The 19,726-nt window shown below is 45.7% G+C and overlaps 1 protein-coding gene and 1 long non-coding RNA gene across 2 annotated transcripts in view; one reads left to right on the top strand and one right to left on the bottom strand.

Annotated features, from left to right (window-relative positions):
- The window catches only part of USP35 (ubiquitin specific peptidase 35), a 49,337-nt gene extending 42,949 nt beyond the window's left edge, over positions 1 to 6,388 (top strand). The window contains exon 11 of the mRNA XM_083171344.1: positions 5,687 to 6,388. Coding sequence (XP_083027470.1) covers positions 5,687 to 5,836 — 150 coding nt within the window. The 3' untranslated portion in view covers positions 5,837 to 6,388. The remainder of the gene's footprint in view (positions 1 to 5,686) is intronic.
- A 6,706-nt stretch (positions 6,389 to 13,094) lies between these two features.
- LOC146058163 (uncharacterized) lies at positions 13,095 to 15,879 on the bottom strand. The gene is made up of 2 exons (XR_014469824.1): positions 13,705 to 15,879; positions 13,095 to 13,605 (listed from the first exon to the last, which is right to left on the bottom strand). It is a non-coding gene; the product is annotated as an uncharacterized LOC146058163 (long non-coding RNA).
- Between the last annotated feature and the right edge of the window lie 3,847 nt (positions 15,880 to 19,726).

The following is a 19,726-nucleotide window of genomic DNA, read 5'->3' on the forward strand; positions in this document are numbered from 1 at the left end:
CATAGATGAGCAAGCTGTCCTACACAAAGGATTAAAATATGCACCAACCACAGCATTAAATAAATTCAACACCTTTGTTGATATTAACAAATTTATACGAAAAATTTGCTTAAAAAAATTCTTTAAAACAAACAATCTAGAGGATAGAGAGGAAGTCCAACCCATTACACCCTTTAAACCGAAATCGATATTCTTTCCTTTTCACGTCAAAGGGAACTGGGTTGAGTCATTTAGCCAGCTAGTACAGGACGACGTCAAAAAGATGAATATCAAAAATAAGAAATCGAACCTGACGACTAATGAACAGAAGGCACTCAAGGATTTAAAAGGAAACAAGGAGATCACCATCAAACCCGCCGACAAAGGCGGGGGCGTGGTGGTTATGGATACAGTGTGGTACGAAAATGAGGTCTTACGACAACTGGGGGATAAAAATACTTACCAGAAGCTTAGATCCGACCCAACAAAGAAAATTATGGATAAACTAAAGACCATACTGGACATTTATCAACAAAATGGCACCTTAACGGAGAAGGAATCCAAATTCCTGTGGATACCAGAACCAGTGATCCCCGTTATCTACGTGTTACCCAAGGTACACAAGGATCCCTTGGTACCCCCTGGACGCCCAATCGTTGCAGGGATAGACTCGGTGACATCTAATCTATCCGAGTTTATTGACTACTACCTGCAACCTTTGGTATTGTGTAACCCATCACATCTGCGAGATACTAAGGATATCCTGCAAAAAATACCTAACCTAGAATGGGAAGATGGATACACACTTATAACAGCAGATGTAAAGTCGTTGTATACGATTATTAACCACCAACAGGGAATCGATGCCATTTCAAGCACCTTATCCAATAGCACTTTAGAAACAAATCTCCAAGAATTTTTAATACAGGGTGTAACCTTCATTTTAGAGATTAACTATTTTATGTTTAAGGGTGACTTTTATGTACAGCGGGTCGGGACAGCAATGGGCACCAGGTTCGCTCCAAGTTATGCGAACTTATTCATGGGACAGTGGGAACGTGACTTTATATGGAGCAATAATCCGTTCGGAGCGAACCTGGTGTCCTGGACCCGATACATTGATGACGTTCTGTTTTTATGGAGAGGAGAAAGATCACTTTTAAATGACTTCTGTTCTTACCTGAATACCAATAGTTTTAATATCGAATTCACTTTTAACATCAGTGAGTCGTGTGTCAACTTTTTAGATATTACTATTTATTCAGAAAACGGAGGTTTGAAGACCAAAACATATACCAAACCGACCGACTCACAGAGCTATATCCACGTGGGAAGCTGCCACCATAAGAACTGGTTGGACTGCATCCCACAGGGACAGTTCAAACGAATCAAAAGAAACTGCACGGAGGACCAGACTTATAGAGATCAAACCGCAGTAATGGCTCAAAAATTTAAGGAAAGTGGATACGATTCAGTGATCATTGATAAGGAGAGAGAAAAAGTAGATAAAATTGAACGTGCTGCTCTACTTCAAAACAAAGGGCCTCAAGTCCAGGTAGATAACAAAAAATATGCCTTTATCACTAATTACAGCCAACAACACAAGCAATTGGAACATTCCATTAAAAAGAATTGGAATCTATTAAGAAGGGATCCTATCATAGGTATGGATCTACCTGAGAGACCATCTTTCATCTACAGGAAGGTGGCCAATTTGGGTAACCATTTAACAAAAAGTATGCATCCATCCAACCTGGAGAGACGTCAAATAAGAACCAAGGGATTCCACAGATGTGGAAGTTGTTGTGCATGTATCAATATCAAAGGGGATAGAAAGGTGGAAAAAGTGAACATCAATGGAATGGAACACCAGATTAGGGAATTTATCACATGTAATACCAAAAACGTGGTATATGCCATTGGGTGCACGTGCAATTTATTCTACATTGGTAGAACATCCCGGCCACTTAAGATCCGATTAAGTGAGCACATCAGGAATATCAAGAAGGGAATAGAAACGCATTCCCTCCCTCTACATTTTAAAACACACCACAATAGTTCCCCTTATGAAATCAAGATATTCCTGGGAATCAAATATGTGGAAGGACATTGTCGCCGTAGGGACACAGATGTCCAACTGGCCAGGATAGAAATGCAAACTATTTATAATTTTAACACCTTAAAACCCAATGGCATTAACTCAGACTTCGAGCTGAAATGGTTTTTATAAATGGTTTTTAAACAGATTTTTATCATGTCTTTTATAGTATATTATGTATTTATTCCATTTTTCATTTCTTTTTATCCAAGGTAAATTGCGTATGCCCACAGTCTGTATGGGCGGAAGTAAAACATGTATGAATGGCATCATCTCCCGATCATGTGAGAGTGGCAGTGATCACATGACCGGGTATAGGAGAAGCCTAGAATAGCGTAGATGAAGGAAGCTATCCGGAGCGTCATCACAGAGTGACGCGGACGCATCCATGGACGTCAGCGCGTTTACGCAAACCCGGAAGTATCGGGATCTCGCGTATCAATGCGTGATGACGGGGACGCCGCCACACACGTCATCGCGGTGCCGCAAACCCGGAAGTACCGGGGTTTTCGCGCAACACCGCGAGATTTGAACCATATAAAAACACTGGACATATGCACACAAGGATAAGCCTTGAAAAAGGACTCAGATCGAGTCTGAAACGCGTCGGCGGGCAGAGGCATTGGACTGGACTGGGGGACTGTTATCCTGCAGCAGCGCGTGATCCTGATTGTGCCCGGGCGATCGTGGAATCATTCTTGCATGCTCACTTTGAACTATATTGATTTATGGTTCACTGGCCATCTGGTAACTACCTCCAAGTTCTTTAACTGATGCACTAGCCACTTTGGAATTTTTTATTGTGTGCAAATTTTCTATTGATGTTTTTGATGTTTTTATATGTATGTGATATCCCCATGTTATAGATTAAACAGTATACACTATGTTATGTATATGCTCTTTTTTCATGTACAAATGAATACAAGGTGAACAGAGGAAACGTATGACATATACAAGTGTATACAGAGAAAGGATTATACTCATAGAAGGAAAGTATTATCTTATTTATCCTATGCTGGTGGTGGTTGAACCTACCTTTCTTCTAGCGGGGGGGCATAGCCCATGGGAATGCCCAGCGTTACATGGACGTTCCCATGAAAACACAGGGCATTCCCATGTAATGGTCTGGTGACACGGGTGCGAAGGGCGGGCAGCTGACTTCAGCGGATGTCATCTGCCCACCCGCTTCCTGCGCAAGATGCTCAGAGATCTGAGACACCACAGAGGAGAAATCATCCATTCGCAGCTGTGCTGGTAGCGGGCGGTGTCTGGAGGACTCACAAGACTGCGAAATTTGCAGCCTTGCGAGTCAACCAGAATAAGGTCCTAAGACCTCAGCTGCTTCTATTGGCCAGTCTGTGACTTTTTGCAAATGCCACTTGTGTATCTCCCTGCATTTGAATATGCAAGGACTGAGACGCCCACTTTCAACTCCTTTAGGCACGGTAACCCTCCCATATGCCCCTGAGCTTGATGTGTTGCTCTAGAACAGGGGTGGGGAACCTTTTTTGTGTCAAGGGCCGTTTGTATGGGGTAAAAATGCTTTGGGGGCCATATGTAAAAATTTCTCTTACAAATTGTCAACGCTTTGGCGGCTGCCGCTGAATAGGACTGCCAGTCTTCGGCTGCTGTTGATCAAAAGGAATCTCGCAAGAACTACCGACCTATCACAAGAATTTCCCTGTACTTGACTCCTGGCAAAGCTGCCGGAAGGGTGGGCGGGCCACTCAGACCGGCTACGGGGGCCGCATACGGCCCCCGGGCCTGAGGTTCCCCACCCACTGCTCTAGAACAACCCTAGCCAATATGGCTTTCTCTAACTTTTGTGAAACTACACATCCCAACATGCCCTGCCACAGTTTTAGCATAAACTAATTACAAATCTATGACAAGGCATGCTAGGACAGTAGCGCCAGTCCCCTTGCACTTGTCATTACTGGCCACAAACTGCACGAGAGAATATTATACTGTCAAAACACACAGTAAAGACAGTATAAACTTGGTCAATGGGTAATTGCTTACTCTGTAGGACTGTAGGAGACCTTACAGTGTCAGTGCTGCCTCTGATTAAAAACCCTCCCATGACTAGGCGGCTGCTGCTGCTGCTGTCCTCCATGGGCCTGAGAAGCATGTAATGAGCTCCACCAATCAGAGCTCAGCATAAACCTCTCAGCCTCTGCTCTCTTGTGCAAAGTGTCATGGGACTTAGTCAACTCCCAGTAATGCACTGCACACATGTGCAGTCAGAGTGCCTTGGCTCCCGATGCTCAGCACCATTAATCATTGTCACATTGGCAGATAGGTGAAGCTGCAGCACTACCCCACTGCCATGCACAAAACTTTTCAAATAAAAAAAAATACATGCCAACCCATAGGGGGGCCCTTTTGCCCCTGCTTTAATCCGGCCCTGAGTAGCGCGCAGGGCAGTCATCAGGGGGGGGGGCTGCGGGGACTCCAGTCCTGGTCCCAGACAGAAAGGGAACCCAGGACTAAAGTAATTTGTCATAAACAAAGTTCACATTTCCCTTGAAGCAATGTAGAGGTTGAACAAGTCTCCCCAGCACGCTGGGTGTTCGAGATAGGGGAGGGGAGCCCTGCCTCTTTTGTCAGTCCCAGGCCCCACAATTTATTATGACAGCACTGGTAGCCTAAGACAGGAAGTTAAATGTCATCAGTCCTGTCCTACACTGAAGGTCTCCACAGTGGCTCAGCTCCTACGGGGACCACAGCTACTATCAGATAATATGGCAGCATGGATGATAAACTACCACTGCCTGTCAGGGAAAGAGCATCACCATACCTCCCAACTGTCCTGGTTACCGATGGAACACCCCAATATTTGGGGACGTTCCTGGGGCCGGCGCTGGGGGGGGGGGCTAATGGTTATATGTTAATTATAAAAAGTGAGTGGTACCTGTAAAGTAAAATATTTGTTAAAATAACGTTTACACCCTTTTGGGGAAAAGGTGAGGGTTTTAAGAACAAATTTGCACAATCCGGTGATCTTGCCCCTATCTTACCCTATGTGAGCTCTGTACCGTGTCTCCAGGATGGCGTTAGATGGTAGTGAGGATACTAAGTCCCTGTTTCCAAGAAGTCCTTCAGCGCAGAGACCGGCTGATCCACGCGTCTGTGGCAGCCGCTACGCTGATCCCCCGTCAGAGCCGATAGCCGGAAGTTGCCGGAAGTATGGGCGTCAGTTCCCTCGGGCGATTCACAGCGGGCAGTGGGGGCAGCGTGCCGGTGTAGGTGGATGCTGTTTGTAGTACCCAACTGCCACAGACGCGTGGAACCTGGATCTGATGATCAAGTTTATGCCTGAAGTTTAAAAGGGCAATGCGTTTACCAGCCGTGTTTTGCTAATAAAATCATTGCCCTTTTAAAATTTCAGCCATAAACCCAATGAGAAATTCCAGGTTTTGCACCCCAACCCTTTGTATATGAACCTCTAATAACATTGCAGCTAAGATTTCCAAGCTTACCATAGACAACTGGCCGTTGGGCTGGGTAATATATAAAGCAAGGCAGTGTATGACCCGCGTGACTGATCATTGTGTTAGGCCGCAAATACCTGAGGTTCTACACATAGAGTTGTCCATTCTCTCCTAGGAGCAAGAGAAGGAAGCCAGGAACAGGGCGGCCTATCTGTCTCCGCTGCTGAAGTCTCCTCTCTGGTGGCAAGACTTCGACAAGGACAGCGACGATGATGCATCGGCCGGTGGAGGGGGGTCCGGGGCCTTTCATGGTCTTGTGTTTTAGAGGTTCCACATGCGCTGTGCACCAGCCGCCTTATGAACACTTATATATATACATTGATTGGACTGTGATATATGAGTGATTATACTGTATATGGACTCTGGCCCCAATCATTGTCATTTTCCCCATATCATACTGGCTGGATTTAAAATCATGTTCTCCACCTCCACCTGATTCCATCAGGCTATGCGCCTATAGACCGCCGGAGTGTAATAGTCTTGCAGAACCCTGTCCAGATTTTATTTTACCCCCATGTTCTGCCCTTTTAGGTTCATCCATCTAGCTGAAGACATCTCCCACATACCCCCCCTCCTCAGTAGAACAGCATCTATTTCCAAATCCCTGCACCTCAGTAGAACAGCAGTAATCCAAATTCCCCTCAGTAGAACAGCAGCACTTCCACAATCCCTCCAATAGAACAGCAGCACTTCCACAATCCCTCCAATAGAACAGCAGCACTTCCACAATCCCCCCCCCCCAGTAGAGCAGTAGCACTTCCACAATCCCTCCAATAGAACAGCAGCACTTCCACAATCCCTCCAATAGAACAGCAGCACTTCCACAATCCCCCAATAGAACAGCAGCACTTCCACAACCCCCCCCCCCAGTAGAGCAGTAGCACTTCCACAATCCCTCCAACAGAACAGCAGCACTTCCACAACCCCCCCCAGTAGAGCAGCAGCACTTCCACAATCCCTCCAATAGAACAGTAGCACTTCCACAATCCCCCCCCCCAGTAGAGCAGTAGCACTTCCACAATCCCTCCAATAGAACAGCAGCACTTCCACAATCCCCCCTCCCCCAGTAGAGCAGCAGCACTTCCACAATCCCTCCAATAGAACAGCAGCACTTCCACAATCCCCCCCCCCCCCCAGTAGAGCAGCAGCACTTCCACAATCCCCCCAGTAGAATAGCAGCACTTCCACCCCAAACAGAGCGAGGGGACAATGGTGCTAAGTAAGCTCCGTAGCGTAAGCGGTGGCTGCAAAGATGACGAAGTACCAACATTTTTACTGCTGCAGATAATTCTGCCAATAAGAGAATGTTCTTGATTCCCTGCAGAAACGTCATCTCCGCAGCGGCCATTTCTGGTCCTCCCAATCTCCTATTACATTTATTAGATAACGTCCACATGTCGTTCCTCAGATGCAGTAACTGATTGTCACACCCTACGGATCGCTCTCAGCGCTCGCTTCATTTTTCATTTCGCTACAAATGATCAGAGAGGGAGAAGCGTTCACCTGTCGCAGTACAAGATGGTGGACGGTAATGACGGAGCGCTCTGGGGGCTATTTATCAAGACGCTTTTGCTGTAAATTCTCGAGTTTCCGTGGGTCTACAGCATGTTGGCCGATAAGCATTAGGTCAACACCATTAGGCCGACATGGTGATAAGTCAACATGGGTCAAGGTCGACATGGCTTTAGGTCGACAGGTCAATAGGCCAACACAAGCATTAGGTTGACATGGCCTAGGTCGACAGTCAAAAGGTCAACATGGGGTTTTTCACTGTTTTTGACCCAATATCGACACAGTCAGATTATGTCAATCATTTATCTAATGCATCTTAAAAAATGTTATACAGAATCTGAATAGTTGCTAAGGGCAACATCACTTTTTTTTCATTTTTAGAACCTTCAGTAAATTTACCCCACACAGTGTTTATTGATGGAGATTTTATTGTTTTTTTCTATGGTTTATTAAAGTATATTTCCACCCAAACTGATCCTTTTTTTTACATTTCTTTAACTGATGTTACTTTGTTCCTCGACTTCCAGAGGGGCAGGGTCCAACGGCCAGATCCTGGCATTTGGGAGGCACTGATTACATCCCAGGTGCCCAATTATCTGGCCATGGGTGGCTAGAGAGCTGTAATGTGCTGCACCTATGGGGCAGTTCTATAACCAGCGTCCGGTTGCGAGATCCGAGTACAGTTATTCTGATGACATCTCTCAGATCACGTATAATAAATGGGCGTAGGCCCCCATCAATCACAGGCAGCCTGCAGCCCCCTGGCATTATAGTTATGGCAGAGGAATTGATTTTGTGTGACAGACCATGGCCCGGTGCAGATTGCTCAGTGACCGACGAGGAGATAGGGAATGGCCAGGAGCGGCCAGATCAATCAGACTGCCAGCGCTGTAACAGAATGGACCTTGTCCATGGGATAAGTGAGTGATGGGGGAGAGGGCCCTGCTCGTCAGAGCTTACATTCTAACAGACAGGCATGGGTGACATAGGAGGGAGATGGTATAAAACATCTACAGTCTCTAGGTCTACAATCATATAGTCGACCACTAATGGTCGACAGGGTCTAAAGGTCGAGAGGGTCAAAAGGTCAACAGGTAAAAGGTTGACATGGTTAAAAGGTCGACATGGTCAAAAAGGTTGACATCCAAAAGGTTGACATGGAAAAATGGTCAACATGGGTTTTTAATGTTTTTAGGGTGTCTATGTTGACATAGGTCGACATGGAGACTGTCTAAGTGTACCGCGTCCCCTTGCATGGCTCGCTGCACTCGGCACACTATTGTATTCTCCCTCCACGCCCTAGTGGATGGTAGGGCATGAAATACTGCCTGTCGGCACATGTCGGCTGAAAATGTAGTAAAAAAAAATGTATGTCGACCTTTTCCATGTCAGCCTTTTGACCATGTCGACATTTAAACCCTGTCAACCTTTTGACTGGCGACCTTTAGACTCTTTCGACCTTTAAACCCTGTCGACCTTTTGACCCTGTCGACCATTAGTGGTCGACCATATGACTGTCTATCTTGAGTCATTATATGATCAGTCCGGATACCATGGTGAGTAGGCAGGATGGAGCAGTGGGTGGAGAAATGTGCCTGGACATTTCATTAAAGAGTAGTAGCCTGATATGGAGAGGGAGAGAGTTCCAGTGGTAAGGAGCAACACATGCAAAATCTTGGAGGTAAGAGTGGGGGAAGTTGGCCTGTGTAGCAGGTTAGTGTGTGAGTGCATGGTGATGTCAGTGAGTGATCGCCATTGCACAGTCTGTGTAGCAGGTTAGTGTGTGAGTGCATGGTGACGTCAGTAAGTGAGCGTCGTTGCACAGCCTGTGTAGCAGGTTAGTGTGTGAGTGCATGGTGATGTCAGTGAGTGAGCGACATTGCACAGCCTGTGTAGCAGGTTAGTATGTGAGTGCATGGTGATGGCAGAGTGAGTGCATTGCAGTTACACAGTCTATGGGCGGTATTCAATGAGGCTGATTCGCCAGGTTTTTATGGCGATTTGTGCTGTAAGGCGAATTTCTGACTAAAACGGTGAATCACCCTATTCAATGACCAGATGGCGAATACATTTCAAGGTTTTTTTCGCCATGATTCACCGAGTAGCAATCGCTATCTTTTTATGGTGAAGTAGAAGGTGAACTTTTAAAATAAAGTGTTTTGTTTTTTACAATTGGTGTCAAAAAATCTGGAATTTATTCTGAGGAGGGGCATGCTATTTTTATTCATGTGCTGTAATATATATATTTATTTTTTACACAGACCAGCCAGCAGGGGGCTGGAGCCGAGCCGCTCATTAGATATTCATATATTCACTTCACCCGATCATTAAATATTCATGATCGGGTGTAGTGAATATACCCGGTCTCCTGCTGGCACCCCCGGGGGGCAGCCTGTGCTGCCTGGCACCCGGGGAGCCCACCTCCCCCCACAAACGTTCTGGGGCAGGCAGGGAGACTTCCATCTCCCTGCCTGCAACCGTCCTCAGGCTCCCTGCGGCGTTCGCCGCAGGAGCTCAAAGTCAGGTGCAGCGAGTCTCCCTGCCTGCCCCAGAACATTTGTGGGGGAGAGGTGGGCTCCCCGGGTGCCAGGCAGCACAGGCTGCCCCCCGGGGGTGCCAGCAGGGGACTGCGTATATTCACTACACCCAATCATGAATATGTAATGATCGGGTGAAGTGAATATATGAATATCTAATGAGCGGCTCGGCTCCGGCCCCCTGCTGGCTGCTCTGTGTAAAGAAAAAAAAAAAAATTAAATTAATATATATACACTAGGTGATTCATCCAGCCCTACGGGCGGCTCTTCACACCGTCGTAAGGGGCTGCGCCCCCTTAATTTGTGAACATTTGTTTATGAGAAAGATGGTTAGAATTGTATGAAAGATGCCTGTATTGCAACTTGAGTTATAGGTGAAATGTGTTAAATAGAGAGCATATGATGTGGAAGGGGGTGTGTATTGTTTTGTTTAATTAAAAAAGCGGTTACAGAGTAAGATGTACATTGATAGTGTGGATGGTACAGTGACATTTGTGGGTGTGGGGGGGGGGGGGCTGTGTGTGCATGTTGTTTAGGTGTGTGTGTGCAATAGTATAGTAGGGTGTTTTTGAGTCAGCGGCTCCCCACTGGCGGAGGTCACGACACAGGAAAGCAGGAGGCTGGGTAGTGATAGGGGTGTGTGGGAATAAGGGGACTAAAGAGGAGGGTGGGAGATACTGTGCAGCTTCTGCCAAGTGGGTGAGGGTCCAGTGTGGCAGTACAGGAGTACAGGATGGTGGCCCTGAGTCAGTGTCTCCTCCTACTGGGTGGGAGTTAGGGTACATTAGAGCAGGAGGCTGGGCTATGAGGCATGATAGGGGCATGTGGGCAAAACAGCGTCAGCGACTCCCCAGTGGTGGAAGTTACGGTTCAGGAGAGCAGGAAGCTGGGTAGTGATAGGGGTGTGTGAGTATACGGGGGACTAAAGAGGGGCTTAGGGGTGCCGTGAATTGCGGGAGGGGCGCAGGGGGTGCCGTGAATCAAGGGAGGGAGGGGCGCAGGTGTCGGCGAATCGCGGGAGAGGGCGGGGGTCCGCAAAGCGTGGGAGGGGCGTGAATTGAGCGAGGGGGGTTGGTCGAATCGCGGGAGGGGGGGTGCGCGGGGGGTCCGTGAATTGCGGGGGGGGGGGGGCATGGGGCGCGATGAATCACCTAGTTGGTTATATATTCTTGTAGAAGGATGGTAGGATGTTGCTGTCATTCAGAATGCATTTACATAAACAGTAATAGTAGCAGTAAAAGGTCTGACTTAAAACACCTACAGTAAAACAGAACAGGTGTTATATATTATACAAAGAATTGGTTGATGATGTGTAGGTTGACGTGCACATAATTGTCACTGGAAAAAAAATTGCTACAAGAAAAATCAACACAGAAAGTTCAACACATGTAAATGTTGACATAAGTGTGGCACTTCATCGGTGTCCATGTCGACACATGAGAATGAATATGAAAACATTCAAAAAAAGAAAAATAAATCGGTACTTATGTATTATCTGGACTCCCATGTTAAATGCACCCCATTTTTTCATACCCCTACTATCCAACTACGCATGGAGTTGATTTTATATAGTGTGGCGAGCGCAGCGAGCCACCGTGCCCGAAGCGTGGTGAGCGCAGCGAGCCCCGCGAGGGGACGCGGCCTCATAAGAAAAACGGGAGTCAGATATTACATAAGTACCAATAAATCTTCAAAAACTCATGTCAACCTTTTTCATTGTCGACCATAGCCGTGCCAGTGTTTTGCATGTGCCATTTAATCCTGGGGTTGCCGTGAATCACGCGCGGGGGTGGGGGAGGGAGGAGGTGAGGGGTGTCCGCGAATCACGGAAGAGGGGTCGTGGGTGGATGCGTGAATTGAGGGAGGATGGGTCGCGGGGGGGGGTGTGGGTGCCGCGAATCGTGGGATGGGGGGCGCGGGGGGGTTGCAGTGAATCGCGGGAGGGTGGGTCGCGGGGGCGGGGCGTTGCCGCAATGACAGGAGGGGGGGTCAGGGGTGGGTCGTGGGGGGCACCGTGAACCGCGGGAGGGGGGCCCGGGGGTTGGCGCGAATGCCAGGACGGGGGGGGGGTGTCACGGGTGGGGCCGCGAATCGCGGGAGTCACCGGGGGTGCCGCGAATTGCGGGGGGTGTGCTGCAAATCGTGGGAGGGGGGTTGCGGGGAGTGCCGCGAATCGCCACAAGAAAAAATCAACACAGAAAGGTCAACACATGTAAATGTTGACATAAGTGTGGCACTTCATTGGTGTCCATGTCGACACATGAGAATGAATATGAAAACATTGAAAAAGTGAAAAATAAATCTTGTCAACCTTTTTCATTGTCGACCATAGCCATGTCAGTGTTTTGCATGTGCCATTTTAATCGTGGTGATGCCGTGAATGGGGGGGGGGGGGGGGGGGGGGGGGGGGGGGGGGGGGGGAGGTGCATACCCAATATGAACCTCTCCAGGAGGGACACATTGCTCTGTTTCTGGACTTTCTTCTTAATTTATGGATGACCATCACCTGTGCTTAAACACCTTTCTTATCAATTACCCTGTTTAAAGTGACAGGTGATGACAATCATAAATTAAGATGGAAGTCCACAAACATAGCATTCCTGTCCCTCCTGGAGAGGGTCATGTTGGGAGGTATGGAGGTGTGGGGCGCTCACCTGGTGTGTCTGGTGTGTAGCTGTGTCTTTGCTGTGTACCATGGAGAGGCAGAGGGTGTCTGGCACTGTCTGTGGGCTCACTGGGCTGGTTCTCTGTCATGTGAGTCAGTCATGTGAGTCAGAGGCTCCACCCAGGGTTATATCTCCAGACACACTTTGAGTGACAGATGTAGCCAAATATATAAGAGATGCGCTTACAGCACATGAATAAAAATAGCATGCCCCTCCTCAGAATAAAATTCCAGATTTTTTGACACCAATTGTAAAAAACAAAACACTTTATTTTAAAAGTTCACCTTCCACTTCACCATAAAAAGATAGCGATTGCTAATCGGTGAATCATGGCGAAAAAACCTTGAAATGTATTCGCCATCTGGTCATTGAATAGGGTGATTCACCGTTTTAGTCAGAAATTCTCCTTACAGCACAAATCGCCATAAAAACCTGGCGAATCAGCCTCATTGAATACCGCCCATTGAATACCGCAGACTGTTGTGGAATTGTGTTACGTGTACAGGAATTCCTGTACACCGCTGTGAGACCCCCGTGTATGATCCGGCGCTGTCCCAGGTGGACAGAAAGCAGCCTGGGCCCATTCTCCTATGGCAGGTGGTGTTACTGTGCAGATCCCTCAGTCTGACCCCGGGGGATTTATCCCAGCTGATTTTCTGGTTTAACATTTAAATTGTCAAATATCAGCCTTCACTTCTCTGTTTTATATTTTCTATTATTTAACTTCTTTGATATGTCTACACACCTCTATTACTATATATCCCATGTAATAAATGCACAGACGCTACGCAGATAGGACACAGATATGTATATTAATATGTACCATGTTTATTGACATCGTAATAAAAACTGACCAAACAAACCTTCTATGTTAAAAAAAACCCCAACAAATGACAAAGATCTACATAGAGCTTAAATAAAACAGTCCGAGACAACATAAAATAATAAATTAATAATTTATGCAGTTACTTCACAACGACGGGTAAATTAGAAACACAGAAATCTGTTAATATTATGCACTGTACATTCCGTGTTGTAATAACAGTGCACGTCAGGCGTGGAGATACTTCTATAACAGTGGCCCCTGGGCATCCAGGACTTAGTGTACTGCAACGTAAGTGTGTTGCGCGCCTGCTCTGCCACCGGAAAGGGTTTAATTATATAGGTGCAGGCTTATTACAATGGTTAATGTTCTATTAACAGTGATAGGATCAGATCTGTGGCTCTGTGGTTGTTGTAAGACTACAATTCCCAGCATACCCTGCCAATTCGGACGGCAGGACTTGCAGGTCACCCATGTCTGTAGAGCCATAGGTTGCCTGTTCTCTGCATTTGGGGTTTTATTTAGATAAATAGACTCCTCTGCTGAAATAGTCTGTGCTACTGCCGCATAGAGGATTTGAGGAACTTCAAAAAGCTAGCAGTACACTCTTCAACATTGCTAATTTGGGGCTGTGGTCTTCATGGCTCGTGTTTATCATTGGAGGTAAAAATATTAGGGTAACCATTAGTTGGCTGTCCAGGCCTAGATAGCGCTACATTTACAGTATGTTAACTCTTACCCAATTTTGGCGATGTTGCAAACTCACGTTTCGCAGGTAAAACATTGAACAATATTGTTACCGATATCGTCCAGTGACATCACCGGAACCCTAATCCAACATGAGGTCACTGATTATATCACATGTTCAGACAGGGTTATTGTCAATGATACGCAGGAGCGCGCAACATTAACTATATAGGAAGTACACACTGAACGATATGAATGATGATATTGTTAACGATATCGTTATGGTGCAAATCGCTAACACGGATTGTATAGTGTGTAACCACCCTAACTGGCTACCAATCTGCGAGCTGGATGATCTTCTGTATGTGGCAACCTGCTCAGGCATGGTCAGCGCTCAACATTTCCATGGAATTTTAAACTATACAAATGATGTGACAAATGGGCTAAAGGAACAGTTTACAGAATTTGTGCATCTCTAAATATCTTGATGATCTGATGGTCTACAGGTCTTTTAATCACCAAAAAATAATGTTATAACAGTCCAAATTGATGCACCTCTGATAAAGAGGTGTGGCCTATACCTCATGGGTGTTCCTATTTCCTGTGAGGAGCCAGGTCACACCCACACTCCTCTCCCATCCGTAATAAGACAGGCTGATCTACCAACAATCCTGCAACTGGTACATAAGTCCTGGCAATTAGTTTGGTGGGCTAGTTCCTAAAACTGAGACTGGCCCACTTAAATTGGTACAGTTGGACGTATGGCACCTAATCGGTAGGGTATAAGAACAATAGACTTATACAAAAAAAAAATGATAGTGGCATTGTGCCAAACTGATTGCATTGGTAGCCCTAAAAACAATGGTGCTGCAACCGATTGTAACCAACTTTTTTTTAGCATGTACTACAACAATAACCACTGAATTGGTTACTATGGGTTATATCATTTTTTATTTATTTTATCATTGCTTAAGAATCCAGGTTTCAGAAATGTCCCATAACATACTGTAACAACAATGGAGGATATTTGTGGAAACTGGGGCACAAGTTCCATCTCTGTTACAGACGGAGCAGGGAGATTCCAGCTGCCGAATAAGAGAGTTTAGAAAGTTGTTACTGGTCACACTCAGCAGCGTTGCTACTGGTCACAGCAGTGTTGCTATGGGTTACAGCAGCAAAGCTATGTGTTAATTACAGAGACAGTTTAGCAGTTAACTCAGCACCTGTTTTTACAAATAATCTTGTGGTTTTTGTTTTCAATTTCTCAATGTCATATATTTGTTATTACACAATATATTGTACAGTGACTACTGGTGATATCTGCCTGTAAAGTTCCAATAGGAACAAGCAATGAATTGGAAGCAGATGCTGGAATCACAGTGTATCTGGAAATACAGGTCAGACTTGCATCATCTGTCAGTGCTAATACAATAAAAAATTGCTTATATACATATTTGGATTTTGCAGACCACCACAGTGTTTTGTCTGAAACAAGGCAATATTAGCAAAGTTCTGTCCTTTAAACCATCTATGGAGCTCAGTTTGACAAAACTTTACCTCACGCTGAGCATACTGGAGGCAGCCATTTTGTCAGGTCACAGCCAAGAAAGCAGTCGTTTAAGGACTCATGGATGCAGCAATTTTGTGAGCTGCATGAACAATAATTCTGCAGCCTGTCCATTATGGCTCTTGTTTGCTCAGTAAGGTTATCTGTTGCCCATGACTTGATTAATGCTGCATTCTCACGAACACGGATTCATCTTGCAAAATGGCAGCATCCACAAAATGGGTGAGTTATGTCACCAAATAATACTGGTGCAATCAGTAAGATGGCTGCCTCCCGTGTGCACAAATGGTAATTTCCATAGCACGGACTGCCATGGGGGTTGATTATTAGGTAGACTGTCTCTAGACTGACATTTAAAAGGTTGACACATGAAAAAGGGTGACATGGTCTAGGTCAACATTGGCAAAAGGTCAACTCAAGCAAATGGTCCAGTTTTTCACAGGTCAACCTTTTCATGTATCGAATAAAATTTGTAGAAAGACAAGATATAAGCGATAATTCGCATATATCTAGAGAGCGCCACAGTTGGATGAATTCAATACAAATTTATTAATATAAAATAACACACAATAAAATTGTACAGACAATATAAGCTCATAAAAATACAAAAAAGTAAAAAGAATCGATATATTCGCACACACTTCCTATGACGATTTCAAGGGCTGTAATAGACAGCTGATTGTCCTTTAAATTGATCCCCAAATGGATTGGGGAATTATAAATGTCAGTGGCTTACTCAGAGTATTTATCAATGATTAACCGACCTCAGATCCTTTGAAATTTGAACAGCCGAGAGAAATATTCAGTTGTGCTGTGTATATTCAACAGACAGCTCCAGCACCCCTGTCAGCGGTCGCCGCCTGTTGACAACCCACTGATGAGATGTTTCACAGGGGGCGAGCCGTCCGTCTCCGGCAAACAGCGCGGATGGAAGTTTGCTGTACTGCCGGGAATCACAGAAGTCAGGACACAGTGCAAACACTCACCCAGGTTGCGGTGGCTTGAATTACCGGTCAGACGCCGGCTGCTTGTTGAAGATAGCAACACACTGGGGAGGTCACTCTGGAACGGCTTGGAAATTTTTAAGGCAGGTTGAGGTAGATTGTTAAGCGGTTGCTCTGAGTCGGCTACACGGCACTCCGTGTAGCCGACTCAGAGCAACCGCTTAACAATCTACCTCAACCTGCCTTAAAAATTTCCAGCCGTTCCAGAGTGACCTCCCCAGTGTGTTGCTATCTTCAACAAGCAGCCGGCGTCTGACCGGTAATTCAAGCCACCGCAACCTGGGTGAGTGTTTGCACTGTGTCCTGACTTCTGTGATTCCCGGCAGTACAGCAAACTTCCATCCGCGCTGTTTGCCGGAGACGGACGGCTCGCCCCCTGTGAAACATCTCATCAGTGGGTTGTCAACAGGCGGCGACCGCTGACAGGGGTGCTGGAGCTGTCTGTTGAATATACACAGCACAACTGAATATTTCTCTCGGCTGTTCAAATTTCAAAGGATCTGAGGTCGGTTAATCATTGATAAATACTCTGAGTAAGCCACTGACATTTATAATTCCCCAAATCCATTGGGGATCAATTTAAAGGACAATCAGCTGTCTATTACAGCCCTTGAAATCGTCAATAGGAGTGTGTGCGAATATATCGATTCTTTTTACTTTTTTGTATTTTTATGAGCTTATATTGTCTGTACAATTTTATTTGTGTGTTATTTTATATTAATAAATTTGTATTGAATTCATCCAACTGTGGCGCTCTCTAGATATATGCGAATTATCGCTTATATCTTGTCTTTCTACATATTGTCCTCTTACAAATATACCTATTTGTACTTGGGAGCAGCCAACCATATTTACATCCATATTTACCTAATTGATTCAATAATCTTTGTGTAATTTTCCAGTTTTTTATTTTTTTTATTATTTTCTATTTTTCCCCAAAAGGGGGTGTGGTCACTGATTGCGCCCGATTGGTTTGTTCTTTCTGAACCAGAGCTGTTATCGAATAAAATTGCCTGTTGACCAATAGTGGTCAACATGTTTACTGTCGATCTAGACACTGTCAACTATCGACCGGATACTGACCGCCACATATACTGAATAGAAAATTCCTGCTGCATCTTAAAGTGACCTTGGGCCAGATGCACTAAGCTTCAAAAGTAATAAAATGGAGAGTGATAAACAACCAGCCAATCAACTCCTTCCTGCCATGACACAGACTGTGTTTGAAAAATGTCAGGCAGGAGCTGATTGGCTGGTTGTTTATCACTCTCCATTTTATCACTTTTGAAGCTTAGTGCATCTGGCCCCTAATCCTTAAGAAAATGGGGGAATAGGCAGGTTAAGGAAGTCTGATGGATTATTGGAAGGTGCTGTACAAAGGACAAAACAATTCTATTTAACATCTTATGTTGTTTTGGGGGACGATTTGGCTTCTAATAAAGTTTTTTTCACTTTTGAATTTTTATGAGCATTTTAAAAATGTAAAATAAAGGACGCACAGACATATTGGTTTTCGGGAGGTTGGGTTTGGAAGAGGGAACGCCAGGTGTCCGTCAACAAATACAGCTGCAGTCATTACACTTGGGGGGTGATTCAGATTTGATCGGAAGATAGCGAATGCGGTCTAGGGACTGATATTTCAGGTCTGCGCATGCGTATCACAGTCGCCGAGGCTCTCGCAAAGAGTGCGGTGAGCAGTGGGATGGCCCAAGGGAACACCCAGCATTTCCACAAAAACGGTGGGCGCGCCCAGAAAAACCCATGGCATCCCTATGAGAGCGGTGGGCGTGTCAAAGCCCGCACTCGTCATCTACAGGGATGTTGGCCACGCCTTCAAGACTATGTAACCAGGGGGTCTACCTACGAGGTTATGTGTAGGGGCCTACGGCTCTGGATGTCACCCACCTCAATGCCGCCACGGGCTTCAGTAAATATACCCCACAGATGTGACGGCATCCTTCGTGATGGGTAAGGATCACAGGGTCTAGGACTACAGTTTACAGTTTGTCAACCAATGCCATGTCGACCGTAGTGCATACTGACCTTTTGGCGTGCATACATTTGTTTTAAGATACCAGGGGAGATGCATCAAACCAATGGGAAGAATTTAATTGTATGCAGAGTACGACGGCATCACAAGTTTTTCCTCGTACACCATAGAGATGAGCAAGGGAAGCCATGCCAAGTCGCCAAATGATAACTGGAAGATTATTGGTTACTATGGGTATTGTCTTCACTTTATCTCTCCCCAAGGTTTCATACATCTCCCCTGAAGTAATTGAATTACAGGGCCCGACGACCGAAAAAGTAAGAAAATGGCTTAAAACATTTCACGAAGTGTAAAAATATGTCCAGAAAAAGCTCTGCCGTGACCACGCCGCCCTTACAGCCGTCAGAGACCGAGGGGTTTGCTTACGTGGCGATGGTTTGTTCAACCTGGGCCCTTCTCAGTGTGTTAATGCTAAGAAATTTAAAAGGGCAATGGTTTTAGTAGCCGCGTTTTGCTAGTAACAGCCTTGCCCTTTTAAATGAATTTTTGTGATTAAACCAGTTCAGAAGTGGTGGAATTTACAACATGACGCTTTGCGAATAAATACCCAAGACTCAGGGGGAATTTAATAAAGCTTCTTAATATGAAAATAAGCGTTGTTGCCGATAGCAACCAATCGGTTCGTATACACATCTGCTCGCATGTGGCCGAACGGGTGAAACTCATTCGATGTTCGCTCACCAGCCATTCTAAGCTGACTTTTATCGCGGATGGAGATGCCACCCGCTCCAAGCAGGCATCAACACGTTTGCAGTCGCAAGGGGTATGCCTGGGGTTTTTATGGGTGCAACCACCACCAATGAAACACTCGGTGGCCCCCTGCGTCCGGCTCCTGCCCACCTCTCCTGGAGCGAACACCTCACCGAGTGTGATACTTGCCAAGGGCACTCGCTCCAGGAGTTTTCGTATGCGCATACCTCAAAAATTGGCCAGGGGTAGCGAATTGGACCCGCTACCAGTGGGTCTGATTACACCCCCCCTCCCCAATTGGTTGCTATGGGCAACATCACCTCTTCATTTTTAGAAGTTTTAGTAAATTTACAACTCAGACTTACAAAAAAAAGAAAAAGAAAACATGTACGGAAGGAAGTGTAATAAGAGACAGTAGGGGGCGCTATACACGCACACATCTCTACCATTTCACACATGGTCCTCGAAGCAGTGCCAGGACGTCAGAATGCCCCAGGAAAAGTGCTATAATATAACGGTTTCTATAACCAAAGTTGTGTATCATTAAAACAAACAAAAAGAATCAGCGGAGAACTAAAGGTCTAAAAAGGGTAAAAAAAAAAAAGGTACAAATCGATGA

The sequence above is a fragment of the Crinia signifera genome, chromosome 2 (assembly GCF_055691185.1).
Source record: "Crinia signifera chromosome 2, ASM5569118v1, whole genome shotgun sequence".
Classification (NCBI taxonomy): Eukaryota; Metazoa; Chordata; class Amphibia; order Anura; family Myobatrachidae; genus Crinia; species Crinia signifera.